Genomic DNA, 23,057 nt, shown 5'->3' on the forward strand with positions numbered 1-23,057 from the left:
CAAATATATCGGGACATGGTAGTAGCAAAAATACGCAATGCTGTAGAACAATCTTATTGAACTTGAAAATTCTTTACACAATTCTTCTGTAAATATTCAAAACCATAGCAAACCAATTATAAACATAGGTAGTATCGGAATTCACAAATCTCTAACAAAGTTAATTCACCACATATTTCAGATTCTGAAGGAAGAAAGACTAAAACTTGCTTTGATATGAAATCCTTAACATTCATGAGCAATAAAGATTTAATGCCCAACAGAAGCCTGAAGAAGTCCATCACGAATTTGCTGTGCCACATCTTTTACAGCACCAGGCCCATGGGGGATGAAGACAGCAGATGATTTGCTGGAAGCGCCAATTTCTTTCATGGTGTCGAAGTACTGGGTGACGAGGACCATGTCCATAACATCCTTTGCCGTAGTTCCAGGCACATTGACTGAAAATCCTAGCACACTGTCTCTCAGACCATCCACAATTGCTTGACGTTGTCGTGCAATACCTAATCCTGAGAGATACTTAGCCTCGGCCTCTCCTTCAGCCCTCTTAATTTGCAAAATCTTCTCGGCCTCTGCCTTTTCATTAGCAGCCACCCTCAGCCGAGCAGCTGTAGAGTTGAAGATAGTTAGGACATGAAAATACTAAGGAAGACCCAACAAGAGTATCAACATTTTCAATTTGGCAACCAAAAATTCTCATATTTCCACCCTCAAGCCTTTGAGTGCCTGTCTACTCTACAGACCAAAATATTAAGTAGAAAAAAAAAAAGCAGACTGGTCTACAAGGTGCCTGGAAGAAACCGATGTAATTACAATTCCTAAAACTGCAACGTTTTGCATCCACGTTTAAATATCTTTATCCACAAAAAGATCATTATAATGGAAAATCCTTCAACTGGATTGTATATTCCCTTTCTATTAAAACAGTAAGAATGTAAGGCAAGGCTTAATCAGAGTAAAAAAAATTGTTTATACCAGCATTGATTTCATTCATAGCTCTCTTCACATGCTCATCTGGTACTATATCAACGATAAGTGTCTGAACAATTTCATATCCATAAGCTGACATAGCCTGTAAGAGAGCAAGAAACCATTTTTATGGATCAAATTAATGAATAAGATCAATGATTCCAATGAAAAATCATCAAGAATCCACTTACTTTCTCAAGTTCCTCCTCCACAGCCTTAGCAATTTCATTTTTTTGCTCAAAGACATCATCAAGAATGAGTTTCGGAACACTAGCCCTTATGACTGATGAAATAAAGAACAGACAAGTCAAAATCTGTCATATCTTATTAAAAATTGTATCAAATGAGCAATCATTAGTGCAGGAAATAAAGTGAAAATGTAGTTACTGACCATCAAAAACATATGCCTGAATCTGACCCTTAGTGTTACTTAGCTTGTAGAAAGCTTCATTTGCTTTGTCAGCAATGGCACGATACTGAATTGATGCGACAACATTGACAAATACATTATCCTGAATATTATAGCAATCAATGTATTAGCATAACTCATAAATTTGGACAAACTTACACCTACTAAGTTTATGCTATAATTAAATAGTGTATGATGCTACCTCATATATTTCAAGCAAAACTAATTCAGAGACAGGAGTTAAAAAAGTAGACCTTCGTCTTGGTTTCACAGCGCACATCTAGTTGCTGCACCCTGAGGGAGAGATGACCAGCCAACTGGCTTCCGAGGAACCAAGGTACACAGTGGCACCCTGGCTCAAGCACATCCTGATACTTGCCAAACTGTTCCTTAATCGCAACAGTGGATTGATCAACTTGAACACAACAGAACAAATTTCCCATATTCTGAAAGGACAGCATAAAAAACAGATATTAAGAGTGTTTAATCACGAAGATATCCACATATTGATCCAGTAAACCTGCTGAAATAACATCAAAATCAATTGGATCAAGTATACTTGTCTTTATAACACAACCAGCAATATAGGGAAATTTCAGATTCCAGTAGAAAAGTTTAACCTTCCAGAAATTTGTCAGACACAAAATTACACAAAAGAAACACCAGTTTACAGATTCAATTTGAATACCACAAGATCAGTACTTCAGTATATAAAAGGAGTAATTTAGAGGTAATGATTCAGTTTTTCCCTGGCTTTGTCTTCCCTTAGATAAAAGATCAATAGGAGGGCAACCTTTTGAAAAGAAAAAGCGTTTTTTGTCCGGGTACAAACAATCTCTCTAAAGGACGGCCGTTTTTCTCCAGGTACAAGGGTCTATCAGAAACAAACTCTCTAACCCACGAAGGTAGGGTTACGGTAAGGTCTGCATAGTCTGCATACACCCACCCTCCCAGACCCCACTTGTGAGAATGAATATTCAGGGTATTATTGTATAATATGTGGCAGAGGAGGAGGAAGGTTTGTTTGAGAAGTCTAACCTCATAAACTCTTGATAAACCCAACGCAAAATGTCAAAAATATTACTCCTTTATCACTGATATGCCAGCAGAATTGAAGCCACATCCCACAAATCGACATTAAAGTTTAATTTTACCGTCAAATCTCAAAAAAAAAAAAAAAAAAATCAACCTCATCAAAACCCAAGAACCGTCTCTTTCAAACCAAGAAACTCAAAAAAGCCACAACCGTACACAAGTTAAATACCCTTTTCTTTATACAGTTTTTCTCACAAAATGACACACAAAAACGACAGAGAAAAGAAAAGGGGAAACAACAGAAAAACTTAAAAATAACACCAAATCAAGAAAGCCATGAACTACGCATACAAATAAAAAATTGTATTTTTTTTATATATTCATGCAGATGGATAGAGTGGGGTAAAAGGGGAGAAGAGACTTACGAGTTATGAAGCAAAATCAAGAACGGCAGAATAATAAGAATTCACAACTCAGCTTTGGGGTTTTAGCCTGTATATATATACGAAAGAAGATCCCAAGCCAGAAAATGCGTGGAAATTCAGTTATTTCTTTTTTGGGTAAGAATAAGAAAGGGTTTTTTTTTATATAAGTATTCCACTCCAAAGAATTAAGCCAACATTAATTTTATTATTTTTAAGTAAATCCACTGGAGGAGGTGTTTGGGATTAATTTATTATTTATATTAATGATAATGAACTTTTAAAAGAAAAAATAAGTGACTGAGGTATACAATGATCTATTTTCCTTTTTAGTCTGTTTCAAAGAGTAATTTCATTTCCTCTTTTGGTAAGATTTTAATTTCACTTTTTCACGTGACATGTTTAAGATCAAAAAATAAAATAACATTTTAATATAACTTAATTTAGAATGAAGTTTGAAAAATCTTCTTTATTTTCTTAAAACTTCGTCCAAATTAAATAGAACTCTATGAGGCCATGAAAATTATCATTAAAGAGATGAGGGACTGGGTCTTTTTTTTTTTAAAGAGAGAGTAATTCTATTGAGGCCGTGAAAATTATCATTAGCTGTTGAATTATTTGAAATCCGAATGATTATTTTTGTGTGTTTCTTACACTTTAGTCTTTGGTTTTGAGTTTAATTAGGCATAATAAAATATTCTTTCACGGTACCCTTTTATAATTAATATATAAGTATTCCACTCCAAAGAATTAAGCCAACATTAATTTTATTATTTTTAAGTAAATCCACTGGAGGAGGTGTTTAGGATTAATTTATTATTTATATTAATGATAATGAACTTTTAAAAGAAAAAATAAGTGACTGAGGTATACAATGATCTATTTTCCTTTTTAGTCTGTTTCAAAGAGAAATTTCATTTCCTCTTTTGATAAGATTTTAATTTCACTTTTTTATGTGACATGTTTAAGATCAAAAAATAAAATAACATTTTAATATAACTTTAATTTAGAATGAAGTTTGAAAAATCTTCTTTATTTTCTTAAAACTTCGTCCAAATTAAATAGAACTCTATGAGGCCATGAAAATTATCATTAAAGAGATGAGGGACTAGGTCTTTTTGTTTTTTAAAGAGAGAGTAATTCTATTGAGGCCGTGAAAATTATCATTAGTTGTTGAATTATTTGAAATCCGAATGATTATTTTTGTGTGTTTCTTACACTTTAGTCTTTGGTTTTGAGTTTAATTAGGCATAATAAAATATTCTTTCACGGTACCCTTTTATAATTAATCAATAATACGCTTAAGTTATTGATGTGTACAAAATATCTTGATAAAAATATTGTAGTCACTAGTGTGCACTACATAACTCAATCTCCCTTATGGTTAATGGTCACCATTATTATTAGATAAATAGATATTTCTTTTATGAATAGTAAAGTAATAAAGTGAATTTCCTTTTCCTTTTCTCCATTTTTTTTCTTTAATTGGATGAAATATTGTGTAGCACGTCTTAGCTATGGGTCATTCCAGATAAAGACTTTTATTTATGCTACAATTATGCAAAATAATAAAAGTGGTTATCAAACTTGCTATTCTATAGGTCTACATATTAATAGGAAACTGATTGATGCATAAAATGGCATTGACTTTAGATGAACACAAAGACTTCAAAAATTTCCACGATGTATCGTGTATCATACTATACCTTTAAAGTTTTTTTCTATAAAATGGAAAAAATAATTTACGTGTAAACAGAATCAAAATATTAATTGTTTTGCCAATTATATTATAGCTATGAAATTCTTCGTGACTGTCACCATAATATCCACGCAATTACAGCATACATATAACTTAAATCCTATTGCATATGAATGGTATTTTAAAAAATAAATATCCATTTCACTTGTTCAATTTAGAAAATGACTTTAAATCCATTTATTCTTCTTATTAAATGACTTAATAATAATAAAATAAAAAATAGAGCAAAATTATCATTTCATTTATTATTTTTTAAAGAATGTGTTATGATAAGTAAATATGGAGAGAGAAAATAGGGAGTAGTTACTAATCATAGTGCGTACTCTATCCGTCCACTTTTATTTGTCATATGTTTTTCGAAAGTTAATTTAACTAATTTTTAAAGTTAAATTAGATTACATTAATTCGATATTTTAAACAAAAATTTAGATATTAAAAAACTATATGAAAAGTACTATAAATTAAAAAATTTTGTATATCAATATGATGAAAAGATATATCTTAAAATATTAGTCAAAGTTTTTAAGGTTTGACTCTAAATAATGAAACTATGACAATTAAAAGTGGACGGAGATAATTTTGCTTGTCAATAGTGATTTTCGTGATTTGTGCATGTCTGCATGATCAAAACCCAACTAGGCATCTTTGGACATGCGATATGAGCCTAGTATTTCTAATGATATGCGTAAAAAAAAATTCACTAAAGTTGTAGCAAATATTAAATCAGAAGTTACTGATGCAACGGGTTAATTGGGAAAAACCTTAAAAGTTGAATCCAATATAAATATATAATTACTTATTTTGATAACAATAAAATTGCTGATCGGTGAATCCAATGACCTGCCGTAAAAGTAAAACAAACGGATTACCATTATAAAAAATAAAAATAAAATTATCAGCAATAAATATGCACATTAACAAATAGTGCATTAAAACTTTTATCGACACTAATTAATTGACAATAGATCTAATGCCACTATATGCTTTAGAGACATTTATAAAGAGTATTTTAATGTCACAAAAAATATATTTAGAGACAATTAAGTTATTGTCATTAATTAATTACCGCTAAAATTTAGTTTTGATATAACTTAACAATTAAACATTAGGTGATTGTTGATATTAACACTATGTTTGGATCATTGTTATCCATTGTATCATAATGTATTGTATTGTATTGTACTGTATTGTATGGTAGATACAATGTTTGATTAGACTGTATTGTTTGTTGTTGTTTAATAATTTTTTTATTGTTTGGTTTGATTGTATCGTATTGTATTGTAATTTATAAGTTTACTAAAATATCCTTACTTATTCTAGGGTAGGAGGTTCGACTAGAATTAAATAATATAAGGTAAAGAGTAAAATAATATTATGAAATATTATGTAAAGATATAATTGAAAAAAGAAATTAAGTAACAATGAAAACACACCAAATTGGTTGTTTCATAAAATGGGGGTTTTCATTGTTACGTAACAACAGATTTAACAATACAATAAACTATCAAAACAAACATTGTAGGTATAGTAACGATACAATACAATACAATGGGTAACAATGATCCAAACAGAGTGTAATAGATACTCCCTCCATTTCAAATTAATTGAATTGTTGAGATATTTTTCATTTTTCAAATTAACTTAATTGTTCAATTTTAGAGACTACTTTTAGAATGTTCTTCCAATTTTACCCTTCATTAGTTAGTATTGGAATTAGTTATTAATTAATATTTTGTTATTTTAATCATAAATTTGAAATAATTAATAAGGGTAAAAATGAAAAGTTATGCCTAATTTATGTTTTAATCTGCTTTTCTTAAAGGGTGTGAATTCAATTAAATTTGAAATAAAGGTATTATTTAGTTGTATTACCAATGTAGGAGAAATTAATGTAAATATTGGATTGGTATATGTTTGATTTATTCAATTGAATGGTACCTGCCAAATGGAGACCACAAGCTTAGGATGTGACGACAACAATGTTAAATTTCTTCCAAATTGCATCGCAATCGAATATCAACAAAGTCTTAGACGAAATCGAAAGAAACTATGTACAGGTAAATCCCAAAAGCATATTAGTTTTGTCAGACAAGAAAATATATTTTAAAAAAGTGGTCAAAGGATCCACCCTGGTGCTTTATGTCAAATTAATTATGACTAATACAAGTGGAGATTAATCTATTGAAAATTATCTGGTATGAATCATGAATGTGTTTAATAAGATAATCTTAGTATCCTAGTTGACTTGGCCATTTGATATTTTCATTTTTGTGCCAAGAAGAAAGGTTGATATAGGGAGTTGGCATGCCATTATGGCTAAAAATGGAAGACATTAATGGAGGGAAGACAAATTTGAACAACACTTTTGTAACGTCAAAAGACATACATATGGATCGGAAGTATAACATAAAATGCATATAAACAAGTAATTTCCATGAACAGTCACCCATGAGAAATTACTTAGGAACATTACTTTTGTTTATTTTGAGGAAAATAAGAATAGTTAAGTGATAATTGTAATTCTAAACGAAATAAAAGTGAAATTTCAATGTAATTTCTCAAACATGGTAACTGTTTAGGAAAATTACTCATATATAAGTCGGTAGTATAATAGAAGATTATAGTAAATCTTTTTTATAACATAGGGAGATGTGAATCATTCAAAAAAAAAAACTACTACATTAACGTTAGAACCACAATTCATTAACAAACGCTACATGATGAATTTACTCGTAAATCAATTGTAGTGGAAAATTTGAAGGCTAATCGTCACCAATTTATGTCTCCTGATTCTCAAAGGTGAGTTTGAGGAATGTTTAGACCCATAACGATTCCTTGTACATTACTCGTATACGCTTTAGCCTGATCTTCATAACCTGAACGGATATCTATGTCCTCCAATACTATACCCGTACAGGGAATAGACGCGCTGCAACCCAGCTTCACAGCAAATTCCCCTTGGGAGGTTCCATGTACATGTCTAAAAGTAACATTACTAACCTGTACTGCTGAATCCTGCAACAACCATTAAACTAAACGTGTTACAAGTCGATTTTCATCACCAGAAGCAGAACATTGTAAATAAAAGTTACTTACATGTTCTGTACAATGTTCACCATCACAGTAGAATTGATCGATAATAATAGGGTTATATGAATCTTGCGTCCATATTCTCTCGAAAACTATGTTACTGGCATGACCTTTGCCTCCCTGATCAAATATAAACAAAAAATTATCAAATAACAGAGCTTGAAAGTAGCATGTACTCGATTACAGTAAACACTTTACCTGCCACGTCTTTATTCGAGCACCATTTGTAGAATTTACGAACAGGACGTCACTAACAAAAATGTTTTCAACGTTGTCATTAGATCCATGCTTGCCTAGACTTCCAATACTGCATCCAGATCCAGTTTACGTTCAATTACTATTCAATCTTCTCACACAAAAATTAAATTCAAGAGGAGATAAAAACTAACCTTATACCATGCCCTGGTCCGCATATTATGTTGCTGATATTCAAATGGGAACATCCATCAACAATTGAGATACAATCATCTCCTGCATTTTCAGGAAAATTTAACGCGATCTTTACAAAAATCAAAATCACTACTAATAAATATATACATATATGTATGTCCAAAATTACCAGTTCCAATTCGACAATAATCAATGAAAACATCTCTGCTGCCTGAAACATGAATACCGTCAGTATTAGGACTTTCTCCTGGGGAATCAATGGTTATGTTTGTGACTCTGGCAGATTTCGATTTCTCAAAATGAATATGCATGCGAGGGCTATCCATAAAGCTCAGTCCCGTTAGACTAATGTTTTCTGAATGTGAAATTTCTAAAGCCTACAAAAGAATCCTGTTATTAAATGCCAAATATTTGTTATCATAAGTCATTTTTACCAAAAAAAAAGTCATGTTTATGAAAGGTTTCGAGAGCATCACAAACTTACAGTTGGTCTCAGGCGGTCCTGGAAATAGAGGTAATAAAAATGTTAGAAATCTAGAACACAAATAACTTCAAAAGATTTTATTGCATTAACCTAATTAATAAACAAAAATAAAAGTTTACTGAATTGACTTACATTTACATTCCACCATTTGTGTCCACGACCATTAATTGTTCCATTCCCACGTACTGTAAGGCCGTTAGCATGTTTAAAATGGATCCACTTATCACAACGATTGTCGTAACACCTCCATCTTGAAGGTTCTCTTGGTGCAGTTATATTTCCATTTATCTGCAAAATCAGTTAATTAAAAGGTGGGAGGTACTTAAGGCCCGTTTGAACATACTATATAAATTCTTGATTTGAGATCAGAGTTAGTTTTATTTGAACATGCAATTTGAATTTTTTAATTTATATTTTTAGTCGGGATTTCAGAAGCTGGGAAAACTATATAAATTTTCTCAACTCTAATACAATCTAGAATTACCAAATGGACAAACCATAGTTCATAATATGATAAAACATCATATTGATAAATCACATATCTATATGTTTCTTTTATAAATAAAAAGTTTGCTAAGTACAAAATTTCAAATATACATAATTTTATAAAAATCCACTATTATAACTAGTTATTCTTAAACATAACCTTTTCACATCTCTTCAAGTCAAGCAATAGTCTAATTTATTTATTACAAAATTTAAAATGATGAATCTTTTTTTCTCGTTTTTACAAAATATAAAATTATGGATCAAGTTTTACATTTAAAAAAAAAATGAAATCATGATTTGAAATCTCAAATCATGCTTTTTAGAGTATGGAATATGAAATCATGATTTCATATCACATGTCTAAACACCGATTTGAATATACAATATGAAATCATGGTTTAAAACTAAATTGATATGAAGTTGAAGTTTTGTTTGGACATGACATTTGTATTTCTTAAGTTGTATTTGTTCTCATAAATATGAAAACCCCAGAAGTTGTAAAAACAATTCTTATGTAGAGTTTTACCAAATGAACAAATCATAGTTCATAAGCAGAATATCAAAATGGCATTGATACAAATATGTATGTTCCTTTTATAAATAAATGTTTGCATTCACAAACTTTCAAATACACCTATCAACCATAGTAGTAACTAACTACTGGAGTATTACTTAATATAATCTTTTCACATAATACAAACAACTTATTCATGCAGAGCATACATTTTTTCTTTACAAAATATAAACTTATGCATCAAATTTTATATATTTTTTTAAAATTGAAATTATGATCCTACCACGCATGTTCAAAAGCTGAATTGAAATCATGACTTCATAGCAATGTTCAAACACTTAATGAATTACAATTGGCAGTTAATGAAGTACCTCAACAATGACGCCTGATGATACGCAAGGGCCCTCCAATTTTATAGGGTGAAGCAAGAACGTATTTTCAGCAGGAACATACATTGTCGGAGAAGTAAACGATGATGTACATGTTGCTTCCCATGTTTTGATGAAAGCCTATAAAAGAGCACACACAGAAAAAGTCCATAAATACCACCTAATATCTAACATTATGTAATTATTATGGATTGTTTATCTCTAAATTACATTGGTTGCATCGGTTAAGCCATCACCAACTGCACCATAATCAACAACATTAAACACTGGTGCTGAAAATATTAGCGAAGGCAGAAGCAGAGCAACAAAGATTGAGATTAACATCTTCATGGTGACCATCTTATGGAAATTCAGAAAATTAAGGAGTTTTTATAATACAATTTTAGGAATTATAAAGTGTTTTAATCCTACTAAAACTAGTCTAATGTAGTAGTTTAATTCTAACTTGACACAAACTAGGAAGCAATTAAAAATCATGAGTTAATTGAACTAATGTAAAAAAACAAAAAATACCTTAATTTGACCTCAGTTGAACATATGCACTTCAATTGGTCAAATTAAAAGACATGTTAACGTTGAGGAAAATATGAGCAAAACTGAGGGTATATTTGGAATTTGATAATTTTGCAAGGCCACGTCAATGAAGTTTCCCGGTCCTGCAGATAGGATAAGCTGGATTTTGATTGGTGGAATAATTTGGTGCCATAGATTTCTGCGGAGAAGAAAATAATATGGGAAGCAATTAGAGAAGTTATTGAGAGAAGGTGAAACTCTTCTTCAATGGCGGCTACAACAACTTCTTACCTGAGTAACTTGGAGCATGGCTTTAGTACCAAGCCCCGATTTCGCCGCCGCTTATTTCCCTCCAATACCGCCCCGCGAATATTGGCCATGGCTCCTAAAAAGAAGGTATCATACTCTTTCCTTGCAAGCAAATATCATTCTACATCACTATTTTTACTCGCACTTGATATACCCCAAATCATAGATTCTTGACCTAATTATGATTAATTTATATGTATTTCTTTTATCTATTTTAATTATATCCCACGCGATTTGTTATTTTTAAACTACTTTATTTGAATATTTCTCTTTGGCACCGCAAATCGGAAGAACAGTAGAACACAGATACTTTAATTGAATATTTCTCTTTGGCACCACAAATCGGAAGAACAGTAGAACACAGAGGCAGAGCTAATTTATGTTTAACTTAATTAAACATGAACTGATATTAAACTTTTTCTCGGACTTTTGAATTTTGGTAATGATGTCAATTCTTTTGACTCGATATTCTGTGATCTTCCTTTATACACTTCCAACACATGGAGATTAATGGAAAAGTTTGAGTTGAATTCCATCTTCACTCATCAAAAAATACAAAAAATTATCAATCTCTAGCAACATAAATTCTCTTTTTAGATGAGTTGGGACCGTATTTCACACTCACATAAGTTGAGTCATGGAAACAATCATTCTAGCCTCATAGGGGTAAGGTTACATCTTACCCAATCCAGACGGTGTGAGATTAAATTGGCTATGTTGTTGTTATAAGTTGAGTTACAGAGTACCATGATACTACTAACTACTAATAAATCACTAATGCAGGTAAACAAGTTTGATGACAATTGGAAAAAGCAATGGTTCGGGGCGGGACTATTCTACGAGGGCAGCGAACAAGTTGAAGTGGATGTGTTCAAAAAATTGGAGAAGCGAAAAGTTTTGAGCACTGTGGAGAAAGCTGGCCTTCTATCAAAGGCCGAAGAACTAGGATTTACACTGTCATCCATAGAGAAATTAGGGCTATTTTCAAAGGCTGAAGAACTCGGGCTGCTCAGTTTGCTGGAGAAGTCGGCTAGTTTCTCTCCTGCTGCTTTGGCGTCAGCCGCGCTTCCAATTCTAGTGGCAGCTATTTTAACAATCGTGGTCATCCCCGATGATTCCGCGGGTCTTGTGGCGGCTCAGGCCGTTTTGGCCGGAGCATTCGGGTTGACTGCAGTCGGGTTGTTTGTTGGGTCAGTGGTTTTGGATGGGTTGCAGGAGGCTGATTGATCATCGGTTTCATCCAACCTCACTTGAAAAATATCTAATAAGGGGATATTTTTGTAGTTGTCACAGTGAGATTTATATGGTCAATCTCAATTTATTAGTGTAATTATTATTGTTGTACACACTCAACAATTCCTAATGTTATGGTCATGAATTCATTTTATGTAGTTATTGTATGTGAAGCAGTATATATAGTCAAATTACTTTTGAAGATAATGGAGTAGTTACAAAGAAATGATTTTGGCCTGCTATTTTTTATGAAAGTGGAAAACCAAGCCCAAGCTAAGCTACATACAAAATGTAGATTGCAACAATGGCAAAAATAACTTTGGAAAAGTTATTTCAACACGTCTATGATTTTATAATTTTCGTCAAGTATACAAAATATAAAAAGTTTACACACAAAAAAGCTACAGATTAATCAATCTTATTCAAATCCTTCTAGCGACTGCAGACAATGGCCGCAAATGATGGAAAATCCAGAAATTCAACATAATTATTGTGAGCAACATCAAGTGATAGATTTATTAGCCAAGGATAATAAATAGGCCAGGATCCACAGGATGCAGTATAATATTCGGAATCATTTTGATACCGGTGATGCAAAGTTAGCAGAAGTCACAAAATTAAGCAAGAGTAAAAAAAAAAAAAGGAAAATGATTGGAGATGCGGGGTATCGATCCCCGTACCTCTCGCATGCTAAGCGAGCGCTCTACCATCTGAGCTACATCCCCTTGTTGTTACTAAGCCTAATAAAATAGTAATATTCATCAATTCCTGTGACTGAATTGCTAATTCCATTGCCTCTAATTCTCATCGTGAAAGTTGTCCGAATTCAGAACACAACTACACAAGGACGGAGTTCTATATGAAGCAGCATCAATTTGACGGCCTCGAAAGTAGTGCAGCGCAAGGACCGCCAGGTGAACCAAGCAAGGACGAAAAAGATGGAGATTTCCTACTACAGTTGTTAATGAACATTTAATTTGGTTAGGTTATATGCAAATAGCTTATCGTTCTAGTTCTCAATACTCTGATCGACTGCCAATTTTGTTGAAGTACTTCTCACTGTTGTTCTTAGCATTAGTAGCTTAATCTTGAATGCATGACATCTTCCCTTTACTACATTGCCAAATGACCTTTACATCAGTAGCTTACTACTAGTTCAGATGTAATTATATGATAAATTGATAATTACACTGTGTATGAAGAAAAGTACATGCGCTAGATGTCATGGAGCAAATAGAAAATATAGTGTAATAGCCTGCATTTTCTATTAGTAATAATACAAAGTACATAATTGGTATTTATAAAGCTACCAAAACACCTAAGGATAACGAGTGCTCCGGATTTTAGAAACTTCAAATATTGATAATTTAGGTAGATGACCAACAATGTATGCTAGCTACTCAGATCCCTGCCTCTTACTTCTTTTTGTTTTTAGCATTTGAACATCACATATATGAGCAGCTATAATTAGGCTTCTGATGGTGTGTTATCAAGTTGGTCTCTCTCGTCATCAGGCTTTGTTGATCTGTATTTGTAGCGAGTGGCCCATAGGAGATAATGGAAGAAATTTAATCCACTTAATATGCACATTAGCCAATAGAACCTTTCAAGGTGATAATGATTTAAATTACTCCCGTAGAGCCATGGTGTTTGCTGAAACCTGCCAGTTATATGGTTTACTATTGATACAATCACCGAGCTAAGGTAATAACCCATGGCTAGTGATGCCCAAGAGAGTGCTGTTGTCAATGACCTCATGCTTAAAGGGGCCTCTGTGAAGAAGAATTCCATTAGGCCAGCTAAGCTGAAGAGATCAGCTGATCCCAGGAACAGATATTGCAATGCTACCCAAAGAAATGTGATAGGCAGTGGTTCAGTTGAATTCATTAATCCTGATTGTTCGGCAACTCTCTTCCGCTTCATCTCCACCAGAGCTGCAACAGCCATGGCTACAACTGATAGGAATAGCCCGGTTCCGATCCGTTGTAGATGAGTAATGCCCATTTCACTCTTAGTCACTGCCCTGGCAAAGGGGATTATAATATGGTTATATACCGGTGCCAGTATCATGGTGAATATGACTGGAAATATTGGAAGAGAAGCTGGTGGAACTTTTAGAGGACCAATATATGTGTTCATAGTGGCTGCTTGTTGTACAGAAAATGTGGAAAGCTGAGCAAGGCAACAGTTAAGCATAACGGTTGACATAAATATTGGCACGACCTGGACGACTATTTTCACGTCTTGTACTTGTTTGACTGTGCAGTGGAGTGATGGGTAGGCAGTGTTCTCCACTGTTGCTTTACCAATGAATTTGAGGTCCTTCATTTCAGTTTGAATTTCTGTGTTTCGTTCTCCATGTCCTTCTTCCTCACTAATCTCAGTTGTGTTTTGGGGGGTTTCCCTCGTGTCTAACACATTACCAATAGAATTCTTAGGGAAGAGAGAGTTGGAAAATGCTGCCACAAGAACCTGTTCAAATAATTCAATGTGAATTACTCTACCTTAATTTAGTATGTATGTACAGGATACCTACTAATAATAGAACCATACCTTAAAAATGGTTGTCATTGGGCTTCCTGTGGGAACTTTGATCCTGTAAGTCCTAGATCCGAGGAGGAAAATGACGATTGAGCTCAATATTGCTACGGTTGAGATACCGAAGCCCCACTGCCAGCCTTTATTATCTTCTATCCACACTACTAATGTCACTGCAATCAGTGCTCCACAAGCAAGACAAAAGATGTAATAATTGAAAAAGCTAGATCTGTGCTTCCTTCCTTGTGGCGTATTCTCATCGAATTGCTCCGCTCCATGTGACGGAAGTGAACCTTTTATCCCTCCAACACCCAAGGCCACCAGGTAGAGGCCAGAAAATAACATTGCTATGTGGCCACCACCTACTTCTTTGCATGGGGCGTTTCTGTTTACTGATGCACAGATGGGCTGCCTCAGGGAAGGTATGCAAGCTTGCAATGTCAGCATCAATAGTCCCTGTTCCAGTATTTTGATTAGTAACAGTTCATGCGACATGCCATCCTACTTACTGTATGTCTCATGCTATAATCTTCTGAAGGCTAAGTGTCCCGTATTTGTTTCCCAGTCTAACCAAGTGCTAAAGAAGCAGAATGTTCATCATTGTATTAGGAAACTTAGGCACTTCCTTTTGAGATCCTTAAAGTGGTTCCTGAAAAATTAGTAAGCCCATGCACAGTATTTTTTCCGCGACAGGAAAAAATGGATGACTCTGAATAAAAGCCTTGATCACTTGATAATTTTACCTGGTGAAGTCTGATGAAGGGGCTGTGGTCAGGTGGTTAATACCTGTCTTCATTTACTTTTTTGATACAGTATTTGCTATATACTGAGCTTTCCAATATTTCTCCATGAAAGCTGAAGTAACATTTTATTATCGGTGTCTTTTTCATTAAAAAATAACCTGAAAATGAGCTATACTGTTTTTCTGTGCCATTGGTCATCAATCAGGTGATTGCGCTGGGGACCCATTTTTGCATTCCTGATCTCTAATTGGCTAGAAAAATTCAAGGCATGTGGAATTTGGTGTATATCATTTGTTCTTTTAATAATTAATTTTTATTTCTATTATGCTGCTGAACCCATAAGGTAATAAATGGTGTGGATGGAAATATATGTGATGTGGGGTAGATAAAGTTATGGAGTGATTTCATGCTTGCTAGTTTTTAGTGTATGTCTGTTAATATACATGTCCAGGACAACTATTTGAGTGTGGCATCGTTGCTTCTTCCACAGAATACCTCCGAGATCCTTATAACAATATCTTATGGACTGCTTGGAAATTCCATCGGATTCTGTTTTCTCAAGTACAGACCTAAAACAACTGACTGTTTTCTCATAACTGCTGTAATGGTTAATGACACACACCTGCCATTGATATTCTATTCCTTTTGTCCAACTTCCTGTGATTGTTATTAAGGTCCAGATTGACATTCTACTCTATCTACTTGTGTCTTTTGGTATAGCAGACTGTACAAAGCAGGGGGATGGGGGAGGGGGAGGAATTGATCTCAAAAAGGTTAAACTAATGTTATCTGGTTAGTGCTTGTTATCGAAGATAATGTCAAAGAGACAGATATCTTACCATAAATTCAATTGTTGCACTTATGATATAGATGTAATAGGTGGAGAAGAAATCAGATGAGAGCCCGCCAAGTAGAGCAAGGAAGAAAGAAGTTCCCATAAAGTTTGTAACTATGTTGGCTGAAGCAGATGGAGAAAAATTCATGAACTTTGATAGATAAAGGACTAGATTGCTCGCATTTGCCAGGTATGCTAAGTTCTCCAAAATCTCCACCACTACATCCACAATTGAAAACAATCAGATTGATAGTTTGTTACAAACTATATTTTATTATTAATGACTAAGTTCAGACAAATTATAATTACTAATTCATGAATATCAGCTGTATCATTCATGAAAAGAGATGTGGTTTACAGACCCAATACAAAGGAGGCAGCAACAGCTCCACCATGACATCCTTTAATGGCTGCCCTGTTTCTCCAGTCCACATAGCCTTCCCACATGGTGAAACCCTTCTCATGATCCTGCAGTGTAGTGCACATAAATTAAGTAAAGATTTTCTGGATGGAACATAAAATTAAAAAGGAAATGAGAGCTGGAATGTGCACCATCTCTGTGTGTGTGTGTATATATGTAAAGTTTCAGAAATCTTGATATAGAAGTCCCAAGTTAAAATTTTTCCAGTCTAACAAGGAAGCTACACCAGTGTCACCTTTAAATACTGGAAGGACGAGGATGTTCAAATTGTGTGGAAAAATCTGGATCTCTGATTGTGACCCTGCATTAAGGGTGTGTTTGGTAGGACGGAAAATGTTTTCTTAGAAAATAAGTGGGTTTCTTACTTATCTTCTAGTATTTGGTTAGCAAAAGATATTGGCCAAAAACATTTTATATAATCTAGACAAAAACTGATGGCGGGGGTGGGATGTAGGAATGTGGGGATAGGGTCTATGAGGTGGTGTGTTAAAGGTTAGGGAGGAGACGATTAATGTTGAATGAGGGGAGAAAAAAAACAAGAAGTGGCGAGTGCTTGTTCATTAATATTTTCAGAATAGTTTTCGTTACATAATTGACATGGAATAATTTACTGTATATTGAATTTAGTTGCTTGGTTCATTTTAGTTCTTTTACTGCCAACATTTTTTTTCTGTATATGTTTCTGTTAAATTTCTTCCTTCTATCACAAATTGCTCTATCTTTGTCTTGATGCTCTTCTGTAAAATGAGGTTGTTCATTATAGTCACTTGTCTATATAGATCAGTCGGTTTCTACTTCACGTGATTGTTGTCCTTGGCTGTGTCTTAGGAGGGTTTTCAACTCTCTAGTTCCTTCTTTTTGGTACTTGAGTTAACCTATTAATTTTATCTTATCATCTAGTGGAACTCATGTCTGCAAGTTTCCCATGTGGGCCCTCATTATTTATGGGAAGCATACTCCAAAATTCTCCAAATTGAGTGGCTGGAAGTTCTTAAGGTCGTAGCCATTAGCATTTGCTTCCATCTAATGTCCTGTCGAACTCTACTGTGTAAGCAAGCACTTTTAAGTAGACTACAGAAAATTAAGAAAACGTAAAAGTATTAGCATGTCCAGAGTAAAAATAATACTAAATGTTTTTCAGTTTTACTCATTTGAGCGTTATCAAGTTGAAGCGACTAGCCTTTTCAATTGCGCAGAGGCAGAGGGATTGTAATTTCATGGTTCCCTTATAAATTATTGATGTATGCTTGAGATCAATCATGAGATTTTTTCCTAAGTTCCCCGGAAACTGGAACTTATGAAATTCTAGTATGTGACATTCTATAGTCCTCACACCAAATTAACCTTCTCCAAATCTTGTACCATGTGATTTAAGTTTTTTGTTTTTGGAATAAAGACATGATATTCCATTTCTCATTTTGAAGTTTATGTTTTAGCAGCTTTATTTGCATATCTCATAGGAGTCGATAGGCCAAGATTAGATAAATTATCTGAACTTTGTTGATCCAATAGTTTCTAAATTTTTCTTGGATATTTTGGTTAATATGATTGGACAGTAGAATAAATCCATCATTGATTTAAACACATGTTGCAAGGAATGATGAAATACCAAGACACATCATGTCTCCTTTGAATTTTTTTTCTGATTCGCGAATGATTTGTTGTTATCCGCTTTCAGGATGGTTCTTTTTTATTTTTAGACCAGGGGTATGCCTGAGACATTTCCATATGTGATGGTGGAAGTTCCGAAAATCTTAAGATACGTACTTTGTCAGGTCATTCTGGTGATGTTTTTATCGATTGCTATTTCTTTAATAATATTGGTGTCCGGACAAGCTTGCGTGCACCTTGACTAATTCCATGGTACCTGTTTCTTCCTATATTTAATTATGTCAAAAAGCAGTTATTAGAAGTGTTTAGCTTAGGTTCCAATTTTAGTTTTTCTATTGAAGTGTCTTAGTGTCACAAACTTGAGCAGTAACCTGTAAGCAGCCTCCTAAAATGTGCACAAAGAGCATCTTTAGATTCAGGTACACTGTATCACTATTGCATCTGCTTTTCCAAAACCTTGTGTTGGGTGCTTTGAGCACTGCTGCTCTTTTCTAAATCAGACCCGTAAGAACTTAATAACTTCAGCACATCTGAATGTTATTTTGCATTACCACAGCAGAAGTTCGATACTAAACAGGTAATGACTGATGGAGGTGGTGTTATTTTATTGCCATCAAATTGAAGTATTACGATTAGGTTCTGGTTTCATGAAGTAGATTGCAAATTTACAGCCTCCTGAAGTGCATTATTAGTCATATATGGAATGTTGAAACTTCTAGAAAGGTTGGAGTTTGTGAAATTACTGTTAAGTTTTGCAACTGTGTTTCCCTCACTTGTTTTTTGGAAATTCCTCCTTTATTACTTGGTCTTTTCTTTTTTCATTTCTGTTTTCTGGTAATAATCTCCTATAAAACATGTGCGCAAGTTCATCATTATCTGAAGTCAGTTAGCACTGTATCTTGCAAGACTTCAAAATTTTATGCCTATTCTCATCCACCATCCCTTTATTTTGGTTGACTTCAGATGTTAAACATCCTTCTTATGCTCAACTAAAGGAGTTGGAAAGCCTTAATTAAAGGAATGTCTGGTTATGCCAAGTTGACAATGCATCTTTTAAGTGTCTGGAATCTTATCCATAGCCCAGATTATGATAAACTGATAACTCTGCAACTAACCTTAGGCCAAAAGTAGTAATAATAATAACTATGTTTGATGCCTAATGCTATTCTTATTGGGACCTTACCCGAGTATGTTGTGATCACTTCTGAAAGCTCTCATTGTGGCCAGGAAATCTACTAGTTAAGAAATTGGTGTATTTGTTTAAAATTTCATTTCATTCCTTTCCGTGGCTCACAGAAGTGCATCTTTTTTTCTTTGTTTAAACTTCATGGTATTGCATGGCTTAACTTTTTTCTGATTCCTTGATTGTTTACTTCGTTATCTTGGGAAATTTCAAGACAAAAAGCCATTAGCCACATAGTTTTTAACACTATTGTCGTGTGCCAATCATTTTTGTCTTAGGGTTCCTGTATTTGTCCTCTATAGAAAGCCGGTGAATTGGAGTGGGATGTGAAGTTAATCCAATTGTACTCTTTTATTACAGAGACAGGAAGTGTTTGCTATGAAAAGGACATGGAGAGGAAAAGGCTTACCTGATTGGTTGCTTGGTGTCAGCACATGTGCCCTTTTCCTTCTGAAAGAGGGAATTGTACTGGACTAGTGGTGCTATCCTGAAATGTAAGTCGACCATTTGAATGCCTTATCTGGAAGATGTCAGATGCATTTTCTAAAACAAAATGAAAACTAAATTAAATCAGTTTATAGCTATACCACAATCTAAAATATTAGTAGCTTGGTGTAGATGTCAGCAAATGATTCAGTTACTAACAAATTGTTCAGCAAAGTTAGTTCCAAAACACTCTATTGATATGCATGCCTTGTATGAATAAGTTTGATGCTTAGCTCAATTGTGTTCATTCTTTTTTCCTTTATGGCCCGAGAGGCGCAGCTAGGTCACTATTAATTTGTTATAGTCTTCTTGAAAGTTTTTTTTAGGTATAGAAATGATTAGGAACAGTCCCATTCTGAAGAACATAAAGTACTAGGGAGAGCTTGAATGTTACCCCTATAATTAATGACATAGAAAGTATAAGTTCTCATTTATTTGTCACGACTGTTTTACTCTTCCATCAAGGGTTATGTTGGGATAGATAGGATTCCTCCACACTTAATCAGAGATCCTGAGTTCAAGCTCCAGATATAGAAAAAGTCCTGCTCGGAAACACTTCGTACTTTAATGGGTGTTACATAATGCAAATTCGAATTAGTCTAGGCTCCAATGTAGGTATCGAATACCAGCTAAGGAAACGAAGAAAAGACACTTGCACTTTCTTGAGAATGTTGGTAGGTATGTGTTCAAATCATGCATTTTCGTTATATGAGCATACTGTTTATTGAAGTTGAAAAGACACCAAATTAAGGAATTTGTATGGTAGATGACTTACTAAAAATATCTCCAGGACACACTCATTTTGATAGTTTTAAAGGTCCTTTTGACCTTTATGAGACGCAAAGTGCTAATTAATCCTACCGACTGTGAGTGGTACCAACAAACTTGAGGGGTCTCAACCACAAACTAAGCTAGCACTATAGAGTAGTACAGTATTAACTAACTTGTGTTTTATTCATCTTCTTTTGGTTTGGTATATGATCCATCCAACAAATACTTTATTGTTACTCTGGAAAAAAATTAACAATCATAATGTGAAACTGACCCTCAGTAATGCATTTGGGATGCATAGTAGTGCCTAATTTTTACCTTGGTTGTGACATCACTGATGAAAGAAAAACAAAAGGTCACAAAATTGCATAATTTTTACCGCATTCTTCACTTTTTGGCTAGGAACTAGATGGTCTCTATTGCCCATATTTACAATGAGGCTAATTTGATAGCTGATAATTTAGCCAATTTGGTCTTTATTTAAGAATTTTGCTTTGAATGATATTCACATCAGTCTGCTTAGGGGATATTTTTGGGGTCTCATCCCCCCCACCCCTCTCAGTTTTGGACTAATTTCTTATTGTTTTAATTCTGAGATTAAAAAAAGAGTGAAGTGTCAAAAATATATCTAAATTGTCTATTTTGTTTAGTTTCACACCTAAACTATTCCTCGTATAAGTGTGAGAAACATATTTCAATGTTGACTAGATCAAATTTGGACAAATTTTGAGTTGGGCTTGATTTCTGTATTCGGTTCTCTTGGACAAATTCTGAGTTGGGCTTGAAAGTTGGAATCACAGTGGTCACCATGTTTTGGAAGAATTATTATATTAAATTGCCACTTATCAAACTGTTTAAATTGAAAATAGAAAATAGTTGATAAATCTATAATAAATACATCTATTCATGGACAATATATGAATAACCATATAAATAGTAATGTATAATCGTTAACGTCTACTTAGCTTGATAGAAAAAGTAAATGGTAAATTTGGCTGACTATTTGTGAAAAGATTCTAATCTTATATCCACTCCTTAATCATATTACATAGCCTTTGAAATCAATGTGGCAACAATTTTACAAGTTAAAATTAGAAAATAATCATTTTTGGATTTATAATTGAAAAATAATCATAGTCATTAAAAATAACTATTTTTTTCTTATGGATTACAAATTTTAAAGAGTGAAGCTCCACAATACCCCGGACATATTTCAAAATTCATGATAGTATTTTCATTTGTTTAAGTTGAAAATTCATAACATTAAAAGTTCATATTTATCAATCATTTGTTTAAGTTGAAAATTCATAACATTGTAATGGTGTTTTCACATTAAAAGTTCATATTTATCAATCAATTTTCAAACACGAGTTTTTATTTTTATTTTAAATCGATCAGAAAAGTGTCTAAGTCCGTACACTTCTTACATTTTACAATTACAACCAAATAAAAAAGAACTACAATTTATACCACACTTTTAATTTCAAAGGACAGTCGTATAGCTTGCTCATTACTCAGCAGAAGATCATAGGCTTTACTACGTCATATGTAATTAAATAAAAATGAAAAGTAAAACCTTTTTTTTAAAGAAAAAACGAAAGGATGTACAGAGAATTAACTTATACTGAATTTATAACCCTCTTTTTGAGATGTATAAATATTAATATTAATTCCCAATATGTTATTTAACCCGGGGGGAGGGCGGGGGGGGGAGGGGAGTGTAGTAGTTCAAGCTCCAGCTCATACAAAATATTATATATAGCGTGCATTCGATTTTTCGGTTTGGTTATATACTATTCGGTTTGGATTTTCGGTTTTTGGTTTTGAAGAAGTTTAACTCAATCCGAACCAAAATAAATTTGGTTTGGTTTGATTTTTCTCTTTTTGGTTTGGGTTTTTTCGGTTCAGTTAATCGGATATGTCAATAATTGGAAACATAACAAAGTTATATTTGCAATTTGAAAAAATATAATATATATATTAAATTTCTTAAATATACTTTTTAATATAAATCACAAGTAAAACGTAAAACACAATACTTAAAAGTATATCAGTTATAGATGTCCAAACATAAAGGTAACTAAAAAGGGACAAAAGTGGTTAACTCTCCAACTTAATTATCTCTCTATATATATATAATTCGGTTTTTCATAAAGTAAAGGTGAAAAAATAGATCATATTCAGCTCCCATTTCATACTCTTTTCACTTTTCGATCCTATCTTCATAATATATGTAACCTTAAAAGAAGATTGTAATAAAGGTGTATCAGATACTAATTACAGAATCATTATTTTATGTTCTGCCATATCTTTCTATCTTCCTTTAATATATGTCTTCTGTTCCTTTCTCATTTAGGTAAATTCTTTTTTATTCCCTATATATATTGATCCTCAACAGATATATTAAGTCACTGTTATCAACAAGGATTGTGGTGACTGCTCGGGTATTAAGTACTTCGTTATC

At 33.4% G+C, this 23,057-nt stretch overlaps 4 protein-coding genes and 1 non-coding gene across 6 annotated transcripts; 1 reads left to right on the forward strand and 4 right to left on the reverse strand.

The window, feature by feature from the left end:
• Positions 1 to 22: 22 nt before the first annotated feature.
• LOC125831680 (hypersensitive-induced reaction 1 protein) lies at positions 23 to 2,955 on the reverse strand. 2 transcript variants are annotated; one of them, XM_049510858.1, is made up of 6 exons: positions 2,839 to 2,955; positions 1,633 to 1,824; positions 1,361 to 1,481; positions 1,161 to 1,252; positions 976 to 1,072; positions 23 to 608 (listed from the first exon to the last, which is right to left on the reverse strand). In XM_049510858.1, exons 2-6 carry the CDS (start codon positions 1,819 to 1,821, stop codon positions 250 to 252), a joined length of 858 nt encoding a protein of 285 aa, XP_049366815.1. In that variant the 5' UTR covers positions 1,822 to 1,824; positions 2,839 to 2,955; the 3' UTR covers positions 23 to 249. The 2 variants fall into 2 exon arrangements, with proteins under 2 accessions (XP_049366815.1, XP_049366816.1); XM_049510859.1 differs by lacking the exon at positions 2,839 to 2,955 and adding an exon at positions 1,956 to 2,075.
• A 4,432-nt stretch (positions 2,956 to 7,387) lies between these two features.
• LOC125831095 (probable polygalacturonase At3g15720) lies at positions 7,388 to 10,289 on the reverse strand. Its single transcript, XM_049510283.1, has 9 exons — positions 10,161 to 10,289; positions 9,933 to 10,070; positions 8,691 to 8,846; positions 8,559 to 8,576; positions 8,244 to 8,451; positions 8,074 to 8,155; positions 7,883 to 7,991; positions 7,691 to 7,804; positions 7,388 to 7,609 (listed from the first exon to the last, which is right to left on the reverse strand). The coding sequence occupies exons 1-9, from the start codon at positions 10,287 to 10,289 to the stop codon at positions 7,388 to 7,390; spliced, it is 1,176 nt and encodes a 391-aa protein (XP_049366240.1).
• Positions 10,290 to 10,657: 368 nt separating this feature from the next.
• LOC125831685 (uncharacterized) lies at positions 10,658 to 12,163 on the forward strand. The gene is made up of 2 exons (XM_049510865.1): positions 10,658 to 10,859; positions 11,556 to 12,163. Exons 1-2 carry the CDS (start codon positions 10,731 to 10,733, stop codon positions 11,997 to 11,999), a joined length of 573 nt encoding a protein of 190 aa, XP_049366822.1. The 5' UTR covers positions 10,658 to 10,730; the 3' UTR covers positions 12,000 to 12,163.
• A 494-nt stretch (positions 12,164 to 12,657) lies between these two features.
• Positions 12,658 to 12,730, reverse strand: TRNAA-AGC (transfer RNA alanine (anticodon AGC)). The gene has a single exon. It is a non-coding gene; the product is annotated as a tRNA-Ala (tRNA).
• Positions 12,731 to 13,312: 582 nt separating this feature from the next.
• On the reverse strand, positions 13,313 to 16,662 carry LOC125831676 (protein NRT1/ PTR FAMILY 4.6-like). The gene is made up of 4 exons (XM_049510855.1): positions 16,484 to 16,662; positions 16,126 to 16,340; positions 14,559 to 14,999; positions 13,313 to 14,477 (listed from the first exon to the last, which is right to left on the reverse strand). Exons 1-4 carry the CDS (start codon positions 16,605 to 16,607, stop codon positions 13,473 to 13,475), a joined length of 1,785 nt encoding a protein of 594 aa, XP_049366812.1. The 5' UTR covers positions 16,608 to 16,662; the 3' UTR covers positions 13,313 to 13,472.
• Between the last annotated feature and the right edge of the window lie 6,395 nt (positions 16,663 to 23,057).

This window comes from Solanum verrucosum, unplaced genomic scaffold (genome assembly GCF_900185275.1).
Source record: "Solanum verrucosum unplaced genomic scaffold, falcon-dt-bn FXZP01000049.1, whole genome shotgun sequence".
Taxonomy (NCBI): domain Eukaryota; kingdom Viridiplantae; phylum Streptophyta; class Magnoliopsida; order Solanales; family Solanaceae; genus Solanum; species Solanum verrucosum.

Bases quoted from the DNA above. Each gene is read 5' to 3' on its own strand.
- LOC125831685 (XM_049510865.1), top strand. From the start codon at position 10,731: ATGGCGGCTACAACAACTTCTTACCTGAGTAACTTGGAGCATGGCTTT. The intron at 10,860-11,555 runs GTATCATACTCT...TCACTAATGCAG, and splicing joins CCATGGCTCCTAAAAAGAAG to GTAAACAAGTTTGATGACAA.
- LOC125831095 (XM_049510283.1), bottom strand. From the start codon at position 10,289: ATGGTCACCATGAAGATGTTAATCTCAATCTTTGTTGCTCTGCTTCTG. The intron at 10,071-10,160 runs GTAATTTAGAGA...GCTCTTTTATAG, and splicing joins GCTTAACCGATGCAACCAAT to GCTTTCATCAAAACATGGGA. The intron at 8,847-9,932 runs GTACTTCATTAA...CTGATTTTGCAG, and splicing joins CATCAGGCGTCATTGTTGAG to ATAAATGGAAATATAACTGC.
- LOC125831676 (XM_049510855.1), bottom strand. From the start codon at position 16,607: ATGTGCACTACACTGCAGGATCATGAGAAGGGTTTCACCATGTGGGAA. The intron at 16,341-16,483 runs GTCTGTAAACCA...TTGTGGATGTAG, and splicing joins TGCTGCCTCCTTTGTATTGG to TGGTGGAGATTTTGGAGAAC. The intron at 15,000-16,125 runs GTAAGATATCTG...ATACTGGAACAG, and splicing joins GTGCAACAATTGAATTTATG to GGACTATTGATGCTGACATT.
- LOC125831680 (XM_049510858.1), bottom strand. From the start codon at position 1,821: ATGGGAAATTTGTTCTGTTGTGTTCAAGTTGATCAATCCACTGTTGCG. The intron at 1,073-1,160 runs GTAAGTGGATTC...GCTCTCTTACAG, and splicing joins TGGAGGAGGAACTTGAGAAA to GCTATGTCAGCTTATGGATA. The intron at 609-975 runs GTATAAACAATT...TCAACTCTACAG, and splicing joins TATGAATGAAATCAATGCTG to CTGCTCGGCTGAGGGTGGCT.